Source organism: Ciconia boyciana, chromosome 10, assembly GCF_034638445.1.
Source record: "Ciconia boyciana chromosome 10, ASM3463844v1, whole genome shotgun sequence".
Taxonomy (NCBI): domain Eukaryota; kingdom Metazoa; phylum Chordata; class Aves; order Ciconiiformes; family Ciconiidae; genus Ciconia; species Ciconia boyciana.
This window is the reverse complement of record NC_132943.1, coordinates 30205844-30226797: the sequence shown is the minus strand read 5'-3', so window position 1 is coordinate 30226797 and position 20954 is coordinate 30205844. Positions and strand designations below refer to the sequence as shown.

General features: G+C 34.6%; 1 protein-coding gene across 9 annotated transcripts in view; it reads right to left on the bottom strand.

Moving 5' to 3' along the window:
• The window catches only part of ADAM23 (ADAM metallopeptidase domain 23), an 82071-nt gene that overhangs the window by 33369 nt on the left and 27748 nt on the right, over positions 1-20954 (bottom strand). For 8 of the 9 annotated variants that reach the window (XM_072873901.1, XM_072873902.1, XM_072873910.1 and 5 more), the window contains exons 5-14: positions 18501-18583; positions 17709-17772; positions 15306-15378; positions 14696-14769; positions 13679-13744; positions 9689-9760; positions 6777-6943; positions 4686-4770; positions 3806-3896; positions 2185-2233 (exon numbers count right to left, since the gene is read on the bottom strand). In XM_072873901.1, coding sequence (XP_072730002.1) covers positions 2185-2233; positions 3806-3896; positions 4686-4770; positions 6777-6943; positions 9689-9760; positions 13679-13744; positions 14696-14769; positions 15306-15378; positions 17709-17772; positions 18501-18583 — 824 coding nt within the window. The remainder of the gene's footprint in view (positions 1-2184; positions 2234-3805; positions 3897-4685; positions 4771-6776; positions 6944-9688; positions 9761-13678; positions 13745-14695; positions 14770-15305; positions 15379-17708; positions 17773-18500; positions 18584-20954) is intronic. The other variant, XM_072873903.1, reaches the window with a different exon arrangement.

The window sequence follows — 20954 nt, the reverse complement described above, 5'->3', positions numbered from 1 at the left end:
AATCCCAGTTTCTTACAACCACTGTGTGTACCAGTATGTCAGCTCAGTCTTATTCTCAAGCAATAAAATCAAAACAAAAAGTTTTTAAACATTTTGCATTTTTATATTTCTGGATTATAGATATTTATATTATGGATCTACAGTATATGAAACTGTAGTCTTCTAATCTTAATAAGGTGAAACCACATTATCATAATAGCTGCTATGCACCCTCTCGACTACATACATAATCCAGTGCTCTCTTGGGTTTGTTCTCCCTGCAGCTTCAGTTTGAAAGATGGATTACATTCCAGATCCCTGATCTCATGCCAGGGTTTTAAAACTGTTCCATTCATCTGATCCTGTTAATAAGGTTAATTTTAAAAGTAAAAGTATTTGTAGCCATAAAAACGGCTGTATAGGGTCAGACCAAAAATCCACTTCACCCAAATACCATCTCTGATTTTGGCCCTGAGAATATGCCTAGGGAAGAGCAGAGAACAGAGCACTGCAGTACTACTTGCAGAATATTTTTGCAGCTTCCAACAATTTTCAGCTTAATGACTTTCCCGGGAAGCTTTATTTTCTCTTATTTAATAATCTTCATTGTATTTGGTCCCATGAATTTGCCCCAAATCTTTTAGCATCTACAAGATGCCATAGCAAGAAGTTTCACAGCTTCATTACAGACTGGCAGAAGAACAATTTAATCCTGTTTTTTCTGTCACCTATTTGCTAGTGTCATTTCGTGTCTCCCTAGTTCTTATACTGGAAGAAACAGTAATCATTTGCTATGTTGTTCATGATGTTACAGAGTACTCTCATATTTCCTCATCTCCATCTTTTTCCCAGCCTGACGAAAACATACTTTATTAGTCATTTCTCACATAGAAACTGCCTGGTATTTTTATTAGCTATGTTTTGAGATCTGGGAATGAGAACTATTCACACTATTAAAGATGGGGGTAACCGTACCATAAGGCGGTTTTTCATTCCTTTCCTAGCAGCTAACTGCTACTGAGCTGACATTTCCACATGGAATTATTCTATATATAAAAAATGTCTTCTGGCACTGATGGAGTTAAGTGAAAAGGCTTTACACTGCAGCTCATTATTCACTCATTTCATTAGTCAGTCCTTTTTCAGCTTCTGGGTGACTATCATCTGCTCCTGGCATTTTTTTTTACTGTTACCTTATCTACAGAAGAGGTTTGTTCCACAACCTCTTCTACTGATATTTCCATTAGAGACTGATACTTTGATGAGTTCACCATAGGAAGGAAGCTAGTATCTATTCTGATCAATGCCTTACTTTGGATTCCAGAAGCAAACTTAGTGAATAATTTTCTGATGCATTCATACGGTGGCTGACAATTACAAGTCTACAGGAAAGCACACAGTAATTCTACTGAAGAACCAATTTCCAAATACCATATGAAGAAACTAAGCTCATTCTGTCTTATAACTAATTTTCTCCATGATTTTTGCAATCAAGCTGCCACAGTGAGCAAGAATTCTGAAAGGAAATTATTTATAAGACTCAAAAACCTGTGTTTCAGAAGCTATCCTTTTCCAATGAAGTGCTTACAGTATAGAGAAAAGAATCTCTGGCAGTATGTGAGGGCAGAGGGCAATGAAACCTGGTTTCCTCCCATATAGATGTGCTTCCCCGCCATACTTCACTGACCATTTAGCTAAGGATTGAGAGCTCTTGCTGAAAGCTTCAGGTTTCTACTTTTATTCACTGGAACAGAAGCAGAGAGATCTGTGGACTCAAAATTAGAATTTTGAAGGAACTGGGGAAAAAATAATTAAAATTTAGGAGGAAAATAGAAATATCACTTATCAAAACTATTAAAACACTTCTTCAGCTGCATGTAAAAAGTGTAACTGGATTTATTTAATGAAAAATATACATATTGTACTTTTCAATCATTTAAGTATAGCAAAGCATTAGTGAATACACTGCATTGCACTTCAAAATATAAGATTTATGAATAACTTCCTAAAATGTGAATAGCAAAGGGAATGAATTGCTGAAAATTGAAGTAATTGATCTGTATATTTGGGTTGTTCCAACTGCTTCTATTTTTTCATTTATTAGTACTAAAACACATGGACAAAACCCAATACATAAATATTTATGTCATAATGTAAAGTATGAACTCATTCCAGAGCCCTCCGTTACTTATAGTTATGACATACCCCGTTTCCTCCATGATGCAACCACCCCAGGATTCAGTGCAGTCACACTCTTCTCAGACAAGACCAAAATACAACAGAAAAGGAAAGCAGTTATAAATATGCTTACAATGAATATAAAGTACTCCCTATAAAAAGGGACTTTGACTAATTATACATAGATTAAATGGTTGCTTGGCTGTACAGATTCTAGCCCTAAAAAGGAAACGAGCCCACCTGAAGAGATACTAATATACTTAATATAAACACAGTATTTTCAAATTACCATATGTGCATGTTCTTAGACTCAACACAAAGTTTCAGGCAGTATAGAAAGCTAAAAATAGCTGGCAATGTTCTTCCCTACATGCTCTCAAAAGAGGCAGCACAAAGGTATGTGCAGTACACATGATACTGGTTATTAAAAATGTTCACATTTCCTCCTCCCTAAAATGTGTACAGAACACCCTGAAGGAGAATTGTGACTGGACAGGCCACGTTTTTTCCCTTTGGCATAAAATTATTAATAGTAATATGTGAATCAGCCATTCAAACATTCATTAGAAAAAGTAGTTGAGTGAAAATGGATTTACAGTTTACTTACAGCTATAGCATGTAAGTCAACAGTGACCAAATTCATAAAATAAAAAGATCAACATCTTATGGTTAGTAAAACAGAAGTTACAAACTACCCATAAAAATTATTTACCAAAGAAGTAATATTTTCAAGAAGAAAGGATCTGTATTCTAGTTACTACTGCAAATCCATACTGTTTCTCCACAGAAAATATTCACAGATTATTTTTATGGTTACTTCTGCTCTATCCAGGTCTTTCGTTCACCTTTCTCTATAAAGGGTATCCAAATAAGGAAACTAAGCTATCATTTTAAAAACCTCTATCTTACAGTTAAAAAAGATTCTGATTTCCAAATTATATGAACTCTGTTTTACCTGTAATCAAAAAACAATTATATAGAAAATATTTCAGCAATTTGCAAGTTCACACAATTCAAAAGCGATGCTTTACAAAACAACATTCCCTAAACTTTTCCACATTGTTTCCTAATTCACAGATTTCTGAAGTGATTACAAAATAAAATCAGCATTACCATTCACACTTTTCAAGAAACAAAGAGAGAAAGTAGCCAAATTGCTTACAAGATGTGAGTGGAAAAAACCCAACAATTTTCTTTAGCCCCAAAAAGGGCTTTTGCAGCAGTTTTTGTACCTACACTCTACACGTATTAAGACCACATCAGTCTAATCTTCTGGCTGTGAAACAGCAAGGTAACAAGTTGAGCAAATGTCACCCTGGACTAAGTTACAGCTTCTTAACTGCTTCTTCAATTATAAATCAGTTAAATTAATGAGTTAAATTAATGGTGTTTTTACCATTATACCTTTGAATGTTGGTTATCAACCTAACCTCCGGACACAGGACATCACTGAGGTCATTGCAAAATGAGTGCTAAACTGGTGGCTCTTATTTTGGTTAAACTCAAATTTCGGTGTATATATTTTCAAAAGCAGCAATTCTTGTTCTACAGTTACAGCAAATTTGGTATTTGTTTCAAATATTACAAAGGAAGAGTTTATATATTTAGCTAAGGAGGACAAAAGAAGACTCCACGTCCATGTACATACTCGGTTTCCTGGCAGCTGGCTCCCACTGTATTCCAAGGTTCTGAGCAAGACTTTGTGCTAGTTCCTGTGCCATGGCCAAAGGAAGACCATACTGCATTTCAAGAGGAGCGCAATTAAAAAAAAATAAACAAAACAAAACCAAAACCACAAAAAAAGTAAGTTATTGTAATGAACACTACATTGGCTCATTCTGGCTTACCACATACCTACTCCTTCAGTAATTCTGTACAGTCAATCACAATTCTGTGTGCATATAAGGAAAATAATCACAATGAAGTGTGTAATGGAAAAAATTTTCCTCTTAACCTCAGGGAATCCCTGTCTGCTGGTTAACCTACAGAAAGGAGTCTGTTTGATACATATGTAATATAGTTTTGTATAGTATGATGAACCCCTGTTAAAACAGGAGATTTTCATTATTGATTAATACTGCACTGAGGAAAATAAAAAATAAAAAAATTAAAAAATCAACACACAGGGACCAAATTTTCCTAGTTTTAATGTTAAAAATTCAGTAAGAATTACATGTCATCACCACCTCAGAAGATCAACCCTCTTCTAGTGAGAAGACTCAAAAGGATGTTCAGTGCTATATTTCAAATACTCCTGTCTGAGATTTTGGGGTCTAAATTTCTGTCAAATATACTAAAAGCCAATTTAAGATCTTATTAAGAGAATAATGCAGACAGGAGGAATGCTTTTTAGAAAGAAAAGCACAGTGAGCAGTAGTTTAATGATGATACAAGAAGGTTGGCTGTGAGAATCCTAACTTCTTAATAGATAAGTTATCTTTAAAGCCCTGAATACTGAAACATATAAACTCTGAGGTTATAATGTACAGTTTCTACTTTATTTCACTTTAGTCATGAAAAAAAATTACCTCATTCACTCCTACTCCTCTGGTCACAGAGCAAACCCCGCCAAAGTAACTCAAGCTGCTCCTTTTGTAATGAAATGTCACATTCCTTACAAACAAAAAAGAAGAAAATATAACACATTGACATTGGGCACCAAGAACTTATTGAAAGATTACACTTTCACACATGCTATGATACACTGCATGCACATTAATCCTCATCTAGCATCAAAAGCAACTGCAAGTTTACAAACAGAACACTGACATCAAAACAGTCGATTAGATACAACCTTCAACAAAAATACTATTTTTACCTTGTGGAGTCAGAATCAGTCCCAACCCACAAACAAACCAAGCAGAGAAAGCTAGAGTACCAGATTCCTAAGAAAATACAATGATAACGTTTCCTTTAAAAAGATAACAATATATTCCAATTTATAACCTGTCAGCCAGGAATTATATACTGAAATGTATCAGTGTTGAGAATTTTTAAAATTATGCTCTTAATCCAAACCAATTCAAGTTCTAGTTTCAACTCCAAATGAAAAGACTAAGAAGTACACCTAAAGGGAAAGTAATTTAATACTGCTCTTTAACCCTGCCTCCTTTCATTTATTGTTAATAAGCTCCAAATAATTCAGTTAAGTTAATGTAATCTGGAAGATATAAATTATTCTATAAAATGTCTATAAACTATTGTGAATTATACCTATTTTAACTTCATAGGCATAATAATAAATCAGCCTTGGGCATGCATAGCAAATGACCCTAATCTTTGAAAATGAAATCCTTTTACAAGAGCAGAATCAATGTCCCTTTTGTTTTTTTAAATGACAGGATACTTCAGACATGTATATTTTTATTTTTTCAGAACATTCTGACAGCCATCAGAACTTTCAAACTGCAGCCTAGCTAAATGCTTAAAGCTAGATGCTTTACAATAGACAGAACCACAGTAACGGCTGAGGTTGACAGGCACTTCTGAAAATGGTCTAGTTCAACCCCCTTGCTCCAAGGAGCCTCAGCTGGAGCAGGCTGCTCAGGGCCATGTTCCATTGGCTTTTGAATATCTCCAAGTATGGACACTCCACTCTGGGCAACCTGTTCCAGCATCTGACCACCTTCACAGTGAAAGTTTTTTTCCCCCTATGTTTAAATAGAATTTCCTGTATTTCAGTTTGTATTTGGTACCTTTCACTGTGCAGCATTGAGAAGAGCCTGTTTGCTGACAAACTCTTCAGCAAGTGACACAATACATGCACAAAAATAATTAAGAGTGCACATCATCATCACTTTGCATATGTTATGAAAAATGCAATTAGCGTTGGGTTGCAATGCCTGTATTAAGGCAGTACAGCTATGACAGAGGCTGGAGGAAGTTCTTCATCCCCTAATTTTTATCTTCCTCTGCAGAAGATGAATGATAGGAGAATCACATGGAAGACATTTGTCACTCCATCCTTGTCATACGTCATGCTGCTGGGAGAAGGCTTAAGATCTTTATGCTGCACAGGGGAACACACTCTTCCTCCTCTTTGCTTACAATGCCATGAAGTAAAAAAAATACTGTTGCTCAAGGCTGATGTTGTGCCTAATGATGCAAGTGGAATTTCCCCTCAAAATGCTTTGTGTCTCAGAAAACATTTCATTACAGCTCTAAAGGAGGACACCTTCCATGAACAAATCATCACTGTAGCTACCTATGTGAATAAAGACAGTAACTGGAATGCTCTTGTGGCAACACATAATACTGTCAGCTCTGCCCTCTCCTGCTCTTTACTGGGAAAGCAGTACATTACACACCTGATTAGCAAAACTAGGTGTCCTTAAGGGCTCATCAGAAGACACTTCAAATATGTGACACTGTCTCCAGGTTGCAAACACATTAAAATTTCATTATAGATATATATTCAACATGACCATGGTATATACTACATCTATTAAAAATAGACTAATGGGTTAAAAAATAGATTAAGCTTCCTAAGGAAGGCAGATGTTGATTGATGTAGTCACTACCAAGCAAAAATGTAAGCAAGAGAGACAGGTAGACAAAAGCAGTAGACAGAAAAGTATATAAAACTGTAATAGTCTAAACCATTGTATAAGGGTACATACGAGAGCAGGTGCACAGCATCAGCATGCTGTTTGATGAAGTGCTGTCGATATTTCGAGAAATCATGAAGCATCTGCAGAGGGTCAGGGTGAATATTAATACGATCTCTGTCTGTCCAAGTTTCCACAGCCACAAGAACCACCCTGGTGTTCAGCTGTTCCTTGTATATCTGAGGGCAGAGACAGGACAGGCACAGGAGTAGAACACTGGGTCAAACATGCACAGTTAGCCAGTAAGAGTAAAGCGGAAGGACAAGAGGGATAAAGCAGGAGGGAAACATGGGGAAATGGTTAGCTGGTAATGCCTTGGGTTTCCTAAAAGTTAATATTCTGATCAACTTAAATGTTATGTTTCAGAGGACAAAAAAACTTGCTGCTCTTTTTTTGAGCTACTCCCTTTTCTTTAGAAATCTCATATCAAATAATTTCACCACTGAGTTTTGCAGAAAACCTGTACAAAAATCAGCAAAGAAGAAATGTAAAGGTACACTGGGCGATCTCAAAGAAAAAGAAAAGAAAGATCTCAAAGACAAAGACTAGCCAAAGCCAATCCTTAAGTCAAGATTAAATAATTTCTCAGTTCTCCAATATATCCAAAATTTAATTCACATAATGCTTGATTTTCATTTATAGTATGATCACTTAATGTTACTCAAGTAATGTGTGAATTAAGTAAGATTATTAATTTTTCTATTAATTTTAATGTCACTGTAGCAATAGACAAGGAAACAACAATCAGGCCCTAATAATTACAAAACAGCTTTAAAATATGCATTTTAACTTCGTGCATGATACTTGATTCTGAAATAAAACTGCTGCTCGCTTTAGGTTCAGGCCATAAAATGCCGAATTTTATTAACTAAGGTTATTCAGAGCTTGCAGATCTACAAAAGAGGCATTCCTTATCCGCAACAGACAATCTGCCCATCAAAAATCTTACATGGGACACGAAGAACACTTACTGATCATACTTAGTTATGGTCTAAAAGCACTGAATAATTAATGCATTGGCTGCCTAATGCATAAAATACACAAAGGGCAAGTTATTTGGTCACTTCCATGAGGCACCATATTAAATATATGCTTTTATTATCTTTTTGCCAAATTATAGCTACAATACACAACATGAATTGCAAATATTCTCCTGCAGTTATGATAAATATTTATACTGAATAAACTAGCATTGACTAGCATGCCAGCCTTTTGTATCAAGGCAGCATTATCCTTACAAAAAAGTCAATGTGTAATACTCAGCTTAGGAAAAAAGGCAATAAATATAAGAGCAAGAGAGAGCAACCAGCTAAGCTTACTTGTGTCCAAGAACTTTGAAGGAAAAAAGAATATTAATATGCTTCAATCTGAGGAAGACAGGCTGAGGACATACACAGAAAATGGTTAACGACATGAGAAAAATCAATAAAATTAAACCCCATAAATTACATATGGGTGGATCAATAAAGACTTTACTTGTGTTTGCTAAGAGGAAAACCGTATTTCCTGAAGCAAACAGGAAGGAAAGAATGGAAGAGGGGGCAGAGAACCTGGAAGCCTCTGAAAGCCAATATCCTTTTCCCAATAATATATCAGTAAGAAATACGGCCCACTCCTTATGAACACAAGGGAATAACGTGGCAGAAATTCCTGCTCCTTTTCATGCTTTGTTTAAAGAAAAGGCCATTAAGACGTCATTTTGCAAGATCTCTATGGGGGGCTGAATTCTACACTGGAGAGAAGCTGAATGTTTCTGTATACACGCGTACAGCAAATAAAAATGGAAAAACAGAAGGAATAGTCAGAGAAAGGAAAGATAGATTAAATAACTTTTGTTAAAACGCAGAAGAAATACAAAGAAATAATGATCAGATGAGAAAAAAAAACAGAGATGCCACCCTTTCTTTGGGAATGTCCAATATAAACTGCAGAAATATTATTTCAATTATTTATATTTTTATCTGCTCTAGTAACTTTTCTTCAGATTGCTGGCATTTTCAGACCATTACACAAAAATATTCCAAAACACTTCCAGTATTTCATGTATGATAAATATATTCACCTAAATTTTCAATATACATACAGTATACACAATACTTTATATGTAAGACACTAAGAACAAATACTATATTGCTTCCTCCGAACTAAACGAACTGTTGACAATGTTTTGCACTGAATCATATCGCACAGTTCTATTGGTATCAATAAAGTTACATGGAAAGGGGACTTAAGAGTCAGAATTTTGCTAGGCTTTGTATTCATCACTACTAAAGAATCTATCCTATTTTCACTACAAACACAGCTCTGAAATGTGTGTGGTCATTACGTGCATATCAACAAGAGAAAAAAATCAAATTTTACCACAAATCTTACTTTTAGTTTATATGCTCTATGTGAAATTGTTCTAAATATAGTCACAGATACAAGTATGGTGTCTGTGTCAGTGCCACCCATTTATAATGTACTACAATGGGATTTTTTTTAAGCTATAAATACAGATTTATAAAGGAGAATTTTTATTCACAATCTCTCTTTCTCCCAATAGATGTGTGTATCCTTTGTGAACTATACTTGCAGCTTCAACCACGTGTGGTTAGATTTGTTTCACAAACGTAAACTCGATTAAATCTCATTCTTAAGCAGTGATGGATACTGAAAGCTCCTTCAAGTTTGAAATCCCCCCTGCCAAGGGCAAACTCTGGCAGTTGCAAGCTTTGAGAAAAATGTCAAGGATAGTTTGGTGGTTTTTTACACGTTCACCCCAGGCTATTCTTCTGCAGAGGAACTAGAAATGAATTTTAAAATGTAATTTTTATAGCTGCTCATTTTTTTTATCCTGGTATCTGCTAATGTTAACTTTTTAAATATAGTGCTAAACTAACGAAGTCAGTGATACAGTTTTCAGAAGAAACATTGATACTTACAGCATCTACAAGGTTTACCACAGACTTTGCAAAATTGTTTGTGTATGCATTTGAAGAACGGTGCTTTTTGAACTAAAAGGAGAAGAAAAATTAGAACACAGTGAGAACTTAAATATTTATTACTAATTCTTTATTTTTACAGCAAGAAACAAAAATTAATATTTTAAGAAAGAGTAAAGGAAAAGCTCTAAAAGCTTTTCAGACCACAGCCTAGATCTCACATTCAAGAATCCCTGGAAGATAAAGGAAGCCATGTATGCTAGATAGCCTTTTACATCTATAAAACGAGCATTTAGCCACAAGAAATATCCTATTCAGAATCAGAGTTCAAATGTTCGAGACAAAATTACAGGTAAACACAAACATAAACATAAGCTGAAAATTGAGAGAATGCTGTACCCATTAAAACTGTGCTTAACCTGATGAGTTAAATATCAGATTGTACCAGCCACATTCCATGACTATAATTACGAGTCGTGAAGACAAAGCATTTACCACTTGCCCTGTGTACAGCTCTTTGCAAAGGCATCCTTTCTCTACTATAGCACCAGACTTTTATGACAAGTAGCATTAATTATACCAAAAGGCAAAAAGAAAGAGGGAGTACATGGTAAAAGTAAATATGTGTTTGAATGTGGAAAGAGTTAAGCTGGATATCTTAAGTTTTAACTTCAAATTTTTTCCATTTCTATAGACTTAGATGAGCTGTATTACAAATTCTGCTTCCTAATTTCTGTTCATGTCATTACAATTGTCTCATGTCTTTCCTCATCCGGCCCCACAAGTCCCCTCTGTTCCAAGTCAAATTTTCCAAAGATGCTGCTATGATATCTGAACATGAATCCATGACTTTCAAAAAACTATAGAATTATAAACCAAAATTGCATTACACAATATGATTTGCAGGCAGGAAAAATAAGTCTTCAAAATTTCACAGAAAAGGAACACAAAATTGCATAGAACAAAGAGGGTAAAAAATCTTCATCAAACAACTCTTACTAATTTGAACTACTGGTTAAAAGCAACAAATCTTATCGCCTCATGAGCAAACACGATCAAGTTCCATGAAAGTGTCAGCTATTTGCACTCCAAAACACAGTACCCAAAAAGAGGCCTTGAAACAAGAGGGTCTGACTCTTCTTTGAGCAACTGAGTAGCTACTCTCATCAAACAAGTTAGACAATTAACTACCTTCCCAAATTAGAATTACAAAACAGACAAATCCCCTGTTTTTCCAGAATTATGCTTGGTGCGAAGGTGGAAGTAAAACTGGAAGACATAAATGTTTTACAAATTAAATAATCTGTTTCTCAAATTGAAAGTCAGAAGAGTGACACACACACACTATATTATTAGACAACAAATTTTCCATCCTTTTAAATTGCAGTTATTTTTGCACACGCAATATAGTTTTATATGGACGAAACGCCACAGAGATAACAAAAAGTTCATCTTAATTTTGAACAAAAGGTTGAAATGTAATGATGACACTCATTCGACTGCAGGAAGATAAATTTTTTACATATGCAGTCATTCTCTGTTAAGTTCCACAATGCTTCAGCACATCCACAGCAGATTTTAATACCCAAGGATCCTACAACATATGTTTGCAGAGACCCCCTCCACTATCACTATTCTCAAAACAAAGCACTTTCAACTACAGTGCTAGTAGGCGATTAGGATGTACACTGAGAAGAGTATCCATATCACCACACTCTGTTTGCTCCCTAGGGAACCATGATACTAAAACAAAATGATGCAGGAGGGGGGAAGGGTGGCTTTAGTTTTTTGTTTTAAGCCAATCCCAAACTTTCCCAGAAGCGAAAAGGTAAAATAATATGCTTTGGAAAACGTTCTTGGTTTTCATTAAAGTATTTAAATGCCAAAATCAATAGCAATACACAACATAATGTGTTTAAACACAGCTCCTACAACAGAAATTAAGCTGAGTAAGTCAGTAAAAAGTGCAACGACCTAATTAAATATGTTTAGCTGTGTCTTTAGTGTTACAGGAAAGGAAAATTTTGTGAAAATACATAGTATTAACCACTTAACACCGCAACGGCCAAAGGGGTTTGAGATACTTCTTCCAACACAGAACCTTGCTGCAGGAGAAATCTGCCCTCTACTGGTAAACAGAAAACCTTAAAAGTACATTTAGTGAGCTCCTGGATTGGCAGGCTTTAACTTGTAATTGTGAACACTTCCTTACGTATATCCATTTTATTCCTTGGAAAGAATTATTATCTGCTTCTGAGTCACTGACAACTCTGAAGCAAAAGATCTTGAATGCTTGTGGTCTAAAGTTGTAACAAATAAAGCCTGACAGGAGACAACAGTTGCTGTCTGTAACAAGTGTAGTGAACAGGATGGTTGTCCTTTAAGCATGTCTGTAATACAAGAGGCCAGAGGAAACAGACAGACATAGAAATATTATCTCTTCATAAGGAACACTAACCACAGACCTCAAACAAGACAACAAAATGTCCATAATTTCAGTTATTGTGCCCTATCCCTAAACAACTAACAGGTGAGCCCCCTCAGAATAGTTTCCTACCAGGTGGCTTTAAAAGTGAAAACAGTTGAAGAAATTTCTGCCCTACTCTTTCCACCCATTTGAATTCACCCCACATTGCTGAATTGACACAGATTAAATACAAGTTATTTTTGTCCAGACTATTTCTATGATTTATTAAACAGATGAGGGAAGGTTGTATTATCTGTCTATTCAGCACTGGAACAAGTACAAAATACTGCATCCTGTTCTGATATCTGCTATTTCTGGCTCTTTAAAATCATCCTTCAGTGTTGACAAAAGAGACCACAACAACATAAAGCATTGGGAAAACATGCAGTAGAGTGAGAGATGTAAGGAGCTTTTACAGAAACTTAAAACTTAATTTTACTTGCACATAAAATAAGCAGAAACTGTTTTATCAATAGAATTTGATCTTAAAAAAAGGTCTTGCTCACACAGAAGCAAAGCCATACTAAGAGTTGATGACCCTTATTTGCCTCTTAGTCAATGAACAGCTGAGAAAGCTAAGCGAGACAAGGGCTCAGAACAAGGCACAATGAAGTCATTTTTAGAGTAACTTGCTGTCTGTTGCAGTATGTTCTTCATTATTAGAAAACTTTTAAACCCACACTGAATATTTTTCCATAACAGATATGCTCTAGTTAAAATGTAGCTATTGGACTCAAATTTGTGATGCTTTTCAAAAAGGGTCTATAAAATAGTCGTTCAGGTTTACAAAACTTATAACTCCCCAGGCCCCTCTGTCCTGATTTTTCATAAGGGTAACGCGCACTTTGATAGCCTTACTTGGCATCATTAGTGAAAGCAGTAACATTTAAATAACAAATGTCACTTGGTCTGATTTTTTCCAGTCATCTCTCAAGATAAAAATGAAAAAAAAGTGGGCTTCCTCCTCCTCCCATTTGTTGTGGGGTTTTTTTGTTTTTTTTTTTTAATCAAATAACAAACACTTTCTGAATCGAACAAACAACTTATCTTGCACTTCATTATGAATCCTGTGTATAAGTGTGGAATAGCCAGGAAGAACAGATAGTTCTGTTTATATGCTTTGCTGCATTAAAATTTAAGTTAGTAAAACTAAACTCAAAGTAACAAGTTTTGACCTCTTTCTTTATTACTTTAAGGATAGGATGTAATTTTAGAATGTTTAGTGTGTTTGTTCTAGACATAAATGTTTTATTGCTTTACTTTGGTGGTTACGGCATATTAAATTATCCATATGATACCAAAGTGTTTCAGACATATTTTGAATATATAATTGCTGTAGAAAATCTTAGGTAACATTAAGCATTATTAGGTATTATGGCCTATACTGTGACTTACAGTACAAATGTTAAGAGCTGCTGATAAACAAAATATTTGACCCAAAAGTAGCTGATGCAGCACAGTGCTGTACATCAACCCACAAATTATAATCAAAAGGAAGATTACCACTGAATTGATATACTTACCATTTTATGGTCATTGACTATCATGAGCTCCAGATATTTCATTTCTTCAAAGATACCACGAGATACCTGATGGATTAAAGAAATTATTTGAGAAATCATGAAGATGTAGTGATTTTCAAAAAGAACTGCAGCTGATGTAATAGGATTACCCATAAATATTAAGTACGGTGTGTAAACCTGTAAAAACTGGGTCAGATGTTCAACTAGGGTAAATAATCATAGTTCCAGTAACTTAGTAAGTTATGATAGACACTGGTTGAGAATCTGAGTCACATCATTAAGAATGTTTAGAGTCTGTTCTTTTTGGTTCAGCACAGAAGCCACCACTGCTTCACTCCTCTCTTATTTTCACAAAGGAGAAAAATCTCAAGCACTAAAAACTCTTGGTCTACTGTACTATTCATCACAGATTCAATGAGGAAGGAAGTTACTAAAAATAGATGCACTCTCAAAAAATATGGTGTGGATTGAGCAACTCAGTGAAGAAATACAGATAAATCTTAACTCAGTTAGTCCCCTAACTGACACATATGCATGTGCAGATCATGAGCACTGTCCACTTCTGTTCTCTCAATAACCCAGTTCTGGGTGTTCTCATTTTTAATTTAATGATGCTACTTAACAAGTCAAATGAAAATAAAGTCAGATATCTACAAAGTAGCAAGACTTCATTCAAAATTATTCTTTATCCTCAAGCAGACTCAAAACTTAAAATTCTAAACTCATTTTCACTACTAAACTTCTGTTCAATTGATGTATAGTATTGCTGTCACTTTAGAAAGTTTATCCACTTTTCTCCAAATATTCTACTAAGAATTCTATTAAGAATTATATTCTATTCTATTAAAGAATTATCTTGTTTTATCATTTGATAATTGTATTATGTGACAATATTAGGCTTCAGAAAACAAATATTTTTGGTAGCTTATGTTCTCTCAACATTAAAAAATCCAGAAATTAGTGGGTTTGGGTTTGTTTTTATAAATGGTCTTAACTCAGGGTCACACTTCTACTCACTGCTCTCTTTCTTCTCTTTCTCCTCAGCCACTGTAGTTCAGACAGAAAGGGCCATTCAGAACTAGATTCAGTCTCTGTACAAATTACAATTTAAGAATTTCATGGCATTATTTTAAACTACTTATGTACACTGTCCAAACCAAAAGTAGATTACGATCACTAAAATTAGAAAAACCTTTGATACTGAAAGGTTCATTTTTTAAAATATACAAAATATAAAATATCTCATATCAAAACTCAAGTCATTTCGAAACCTAAAGTTAGAATTAAAGCATGCAAGGGGAGGTAAAGAGACTGTAACTTGGGCTTCAAATATACATTTTCTTCCATCTCGTATCCTCAATAGCATTAATATCACTGATTAAATTAAATGATTTGCAGAAGAAAGCTAAATACAGGTCTTCATGGATGGAAATCTTTCAGCTGCTTTTTGACAACTCTAAATTCCATTGCAATAATTGTGAAAAAAGTCAGGTTAGTATCTTTTTTTCAAGTTTTTCTAAATAATCAGCAATTTTATATAGACTGTTAGCCTAATATTAAAATTTTTCAAGTTATAGATACAATTATTTCCAATATTGAAAAACTCATAACATAAGTAAAAACATACCAAGGTCCTGCAACTGCTTGGAGGCTTGTGCTCCGTAAGTTCTTTGGATGATATGTGGCCTACTTTTACTTTCCTGGTAAGAAACATATGTGACATTTTCTTCTAATTAATAATGTCAAGTGAAAAGTGAGGCACTTCTTTCAGTATTTATCATTTTTATTATTTTTCCATAAAATGCAAACAACCATAGTACCAATTTGGCATAGTACTAATCTGAAACAATATATTTGCAATCCTGAGCAAATCATGGACCCTCTCTGCTTCAGCACATTTACTGGCCTACAAAACTGAAGTATCACAGATGTCTTTGAGATTACTTGAAAAAAGTCCTTTAAAAGCCTTAGTGTTAGAGAACACAGACCATTTATTCCAATAAATCAAATGAGTATATATCTAGCTGAAATCTTCCTCCCACAGATGAAAATAACTATTACTATTTATGACAAAAATTTATCTTTCTAATTGCAGCAAAATGCAAGAAACTAATCAATATGCTATCTTTAAGAGGATTATTTCCCCCTGTTTTATTGGTGTATACAACACTTAAAAAGGAGAAGACTTCTAATGCATATTTTCTTTAGAAGTCTGACATGCCCCAAATTATCACATTTTGGTATCAGCTCTAGAAAACAACTACCTTTTCTCCTGTAATACCTCCTCTGCAGAGCCTGCCAAAACAAGCAATTTTTTTCAAAGGGTAGGATGCTACTGTTCCATAACTTCTGTAAGAAATACGTAACACACTGATGGAAAATACTGCATATTTTTGCTAGGTTTTTTGGGGGGGGTGGGTGGCAGGGGGAAGTTTTATGTAGTATCTACTATAGTTAAGATTAATGCAGCTGAATAAACTACATGCTGAAGGCTGTGTCCAAGATATTTATCTCGCGTAGTACAATCAAAAAATGAGCCTCTGAAAGATCTCTGTAGCTGTATTATTTTGATCTTCAGTAGTTTTGAGAAAAATATTCATCTCATCTGTCTTTTTATCATTTAGAATTCCACTTGAATCCTCAACAGAATTGGCAGATGGTATCTCACTTCTATAACTAGAACTTTTGCTCTGCTTCCAGGTTTTACTGAAATATCACACCAAGAGAGAGATCCTGGTTTCCTTTGTCCACCCAAGCAAGAAAACAGTTTAGTCAAATTCTCCTCTGCTTACTATATGGATAGCATTGTATAAATACAATCTCCATGAATTTACTGTACCTTTGCTGTCAGTTTTCAGCCTTACAACCTTTATGAATATGTGCTACATCAAAATGCATTACGTAGCTTAACACATGGCATGTAATATTGTTCCTGAGGAGACTGAGAAATCTTTTTGGATGTAGTATTTTCCCATGTCTCTATAGTTTCATTTACAGACCAATAATTGACCATCCAAATGATACAGATTCCTCTGAATGTTGATCCAGTTTCTTTGAAAGTGTCAGGAGTCAAAGATTTTCCAGATCTTTCTTTGGGCTGTAAGTTCAGCTTTACAGTCACTAAAACATACCAGTTCTGCAGCATTACATTATTTGTCATATACTGGTAAGTACTAGAACGAGACAAGCTTGAGAGCTGTGACACAGCATCTGGAATATATCCGACAGACCAAGTGGGATACAAACCTTAAGAATTCTCTGTCTCAATGTTGCAGAATCATTTCACTGAAAATCACTCAAATCTTTGAACCATTCAAGAGGTAGAAATCTACCTGGTTTTACTACTGTCTATGAAATTGAGTCAGTTCTATTAACAGCTAAAGTTTTAGGAACAGCTGTATTGTAATACTTAACACGAAGTACAAAAATAATAATAGCAAGATATTTGCGTAAATGCAGTCCTACATGCTGATCCAGCATAGTCATATATTGGAATATGCTGGATCAGAATCATTTAAGGTATACAGTGACCACTGACTTAACACATATAAAGTGTAAGATATCCAGATATAATCATCTACTTCATTAAGCTCTTTGTGGAAACATGGTAGGTCAAAACCAATCTGATCCCACTATTTAGAAAGGAATGAATAAATGACTTCCAGAGATCCCTTCTATGAATTTATAAATCCTTTAGGTCAAGTACTAGAGCAAATTGATAAACACTTTTTGACAGTCTATAACCATTTGCTATGGAAACAGTCTTATTAGTCTACTCCCAGAATCTAAATGATCAATGATAACTAGGAAAAGAAAGATTAAAGAAAAGCAGAGAAAAATCTCAGGTAATTCATACTTACACATTTCTTGCCTTAAATAAATTCCAATCATGTGTTTTAAAATACTTTTGGTTTTCATATGAATGCATGAGAGAGGTCACTCATTTATTGATTTATTCTAATACTTTTATTTGCTATTCCTCGAGCACTCTCTTTCCCAAACCAAATAAATTAGATAAAAATAAACTTACTGCACTGTGGGTGAGATCCATCGGTTCTATCAAGTACAAATAAGTACTATCTTCAAACACACCACTAGAACATGGAGAAAAAGCAGTGATATTTAGGATTACATGTCAATTAAGTTTGACTCCAGGATATGATTTTTGATGAGATAAAACCAAACTTAGGGCTGAAAAACTGACCAATATTAAAATAAATTCCATATATGTTCATTACTACCTCATGTGGCTAAAGCTAAGAAATTTTTTTAAGAGACCAGGCAGATTTTAATGAACTAACACTGAATGTAATGGCAATGTAATGATAAAGCACCAAAAAGAGTAAAGATTTGACCTTGGAAAGAGGAAGTCCTAAGACACACATTAGCATGCAGAATATAACCCAACAGCTGAGTTGCACTTAACAGTAACTAATCCTAGTAAGGACTAATTCCTTACATTTTTTCCTTGTACAATCTAACAAAAAGATCAATTTTTCTATTGGCTGACAGAATCACACATGAATACTGAGCATGCAAACTGCTAAAGTACAATTCTTTTTTATCCTTTACCATAATAAGTCATCTGGTGAAATATTTATTTGCACATACCATATTCAAAGGTTTCATGGGACAGCACCAAAAGACTTTAATCCAAATGATACTAAAAAAAAATGCTAGCAGTTTGGCATAGCTGGTACTGGCATTTCAAAACATCAAAAATCTTTGGGCCGGTAGAGTTTCATTCCCTCACATATTAAGAGATAATATTCAAGAGTAATAATTAGTTAATAGCCTTCTTTGAAAAATGAGATGCACTTACTGAAGTCCATTACAAGTTGAAAGAGCAACTTTGGAATCCTTGATACCTCTGATATTTCCATGGTAATAACAATGCTCTCCACCCTAATAATGTTTAAAAACAAACAAACAATCACAGACACACACAAAATTACCCTGATTTAACATCTGTTGCTTAAAACCAACGCAAAAAAAGATCTAACACCTTGCATTAGGTAAAATTTCAGAGAAAGCAGTGATTGCTAATGTGAATACCAATGACTAGCCCTAATTGCTTATAAGAGAAAAACTGTGCCCAGTAGAGACTAATCTATACAAGTCTTCAAGCCATAACATGGGTTACTCTTTTGCTGAAGTCACAGCATTCTTGATCTTTTTTTAAGTTCATTTCTTTGCTGTAAATTGATTCTGTAAAAATGTTATGTAATGCAGGTTATATGAGCATTAAATTGTTTCTTGATGCTTTCCAGGTCTGTTAAAATTACAAGTGATACAGTGTTCATCAATCACCTGGCATGTATTTGATTTAGATATGGATTCTACCAATTTTGTCTCACTAAAAATTTATCAACTGAAGTGTTACATCATTAGACTGTAGGTACCCATATCACTAATGATGAATGAGCCAGAAAGTGAATCCACTTTAGCAACTCTGAAGTGTACAGTTGCATTTTTACTGTACTTGTCAAAAGGGTAATAAAAGTCAACTCTTGATTTTAACTGCATAGATGCAAAACCCAAATTACTCAAAAAACCAGCAGGATTTTTGTGTTTCTCTAAGGAAGTCAGCAATCATGTTTTAGACAAGGTCCTGCCTTCTATTTAAAAAATAATATTTAAATTACCTACAAGTGTGTTTAAATGTTAGAGACTTTAAAAAATCCCCAAAATTACGCAAACTACATCCAAAACCTCAGTTCTCAAAGGCCCTAATGATATGAAATAAGGGAGACCTTGCTGAATGCTGCAATGCAAGATTTGAACAGTCAACTGATGCAGGGATGAGGCTAAATAGAATTAGTGCAAAATGTGCTACCAAGTGGGCATGCAATGAAGCTCTGTGTATAGTCTTCCAGTTCTCCACAAGAACATAAGGGAAGTTGAAATATGTGTATATATGGGGGGAAACACAACAAAGCAGGAGACCAAAATACCACAGAGAAGAATTGGTACATACTTAAAATCTTAAAAGTTCTGATCCAGAAAAGCCTTGCTCAGATGCCAACTAAACTCTAGTGAATGTTACTCACTTTCCTCTGAATTAAAAGTGCAGGTTCCCTGGACCTGCCTGGTTTTCATCATAGAATGAGCTAAGTTGAGCTCTCTGCTCCTGAAGCAACTAGCTCCTGTCTAAGCTCTCCTTAAAGTGGGCCGAGAACTTCAGGCACGCTCAAAACACACCTAAGACAGAGTGACAAGATGGATCCTCACCAAATAGAGTTGCAGTGGCTTTCTTTTCAAAATGTGACCATTACATGTCAGTGCCCCTCTCTGGCTAATAACTACAGCACTCATCCCAGGTTTCCCAACTGCTGAACAATTTCCCAGGTCATCTTGAGGAGAGTCAACTCACATCTCCCCACCTTCTAAAGTGTGCTCTATCTCCAAAGGTACTGGCTTCTTTGTGTCAGAGCACCCTACATGAATCAAGCTAAAGCAGTCTCATTTTGTAGAAATCACAAAGATTTATGAAGTCAGAAAGAGGGAGCATTATTCTGTACCCCAGAGGCTAGGAAGCTTCTAGGAGGAGGTCTTAACAGCAGACTACAATAAATAAATTATTCAGATGAGAAATTCAGAAATAATTGTTTTGTCAAAGCATCATCTACTCACATACAAGAATTACTAGTGTTAAAATAATTTCATGAAGATCTTTTTAAGTCTCAAATTTTTTTACTTTCTGTAGTTTCATAATTTGTCATTTTTCTTTATATGTATTATTTTTTCTATGTATACATTTTCTACGTATACATTTTCTTCTATGTCTTAAATTTGTGTGATATAATTTCTCCATGTAATGGAAATAGAGTTCTACTGCACTATCAAGAGTTTTGTATTATTTGATTGTAAATAGCTAACTATGTATAAAAACCTAAAATCTTTAGAATATTTTTAGGATTACATACTATAGGCAGCCACATGGCAAATTATTAAATCCTTTATCTCTATTCTGATACAAAAATTAATTCTATCCTTATTGCTGGACAGCATAATTACTAATCCCTAAAATTCCATAAATCACTGAGGAATAAATTGATTAGACTGTTAGAGGCTTACAGAACTACTTATCGCAACTAAGGGTAAAATAAACTGGCTTCATAAGAATGGTTCAACTGAGTAAACAAGAAGAGTATATTTATTTTCTATCAACAGAAACAAAGCACGGAGAGCAACATTAACAGATTTCGTTCAAGCTATGAATGTTTAGAAAGAAACCAAGAAACATTACTTTGACTTTCTAAAGCATTACTTTGAC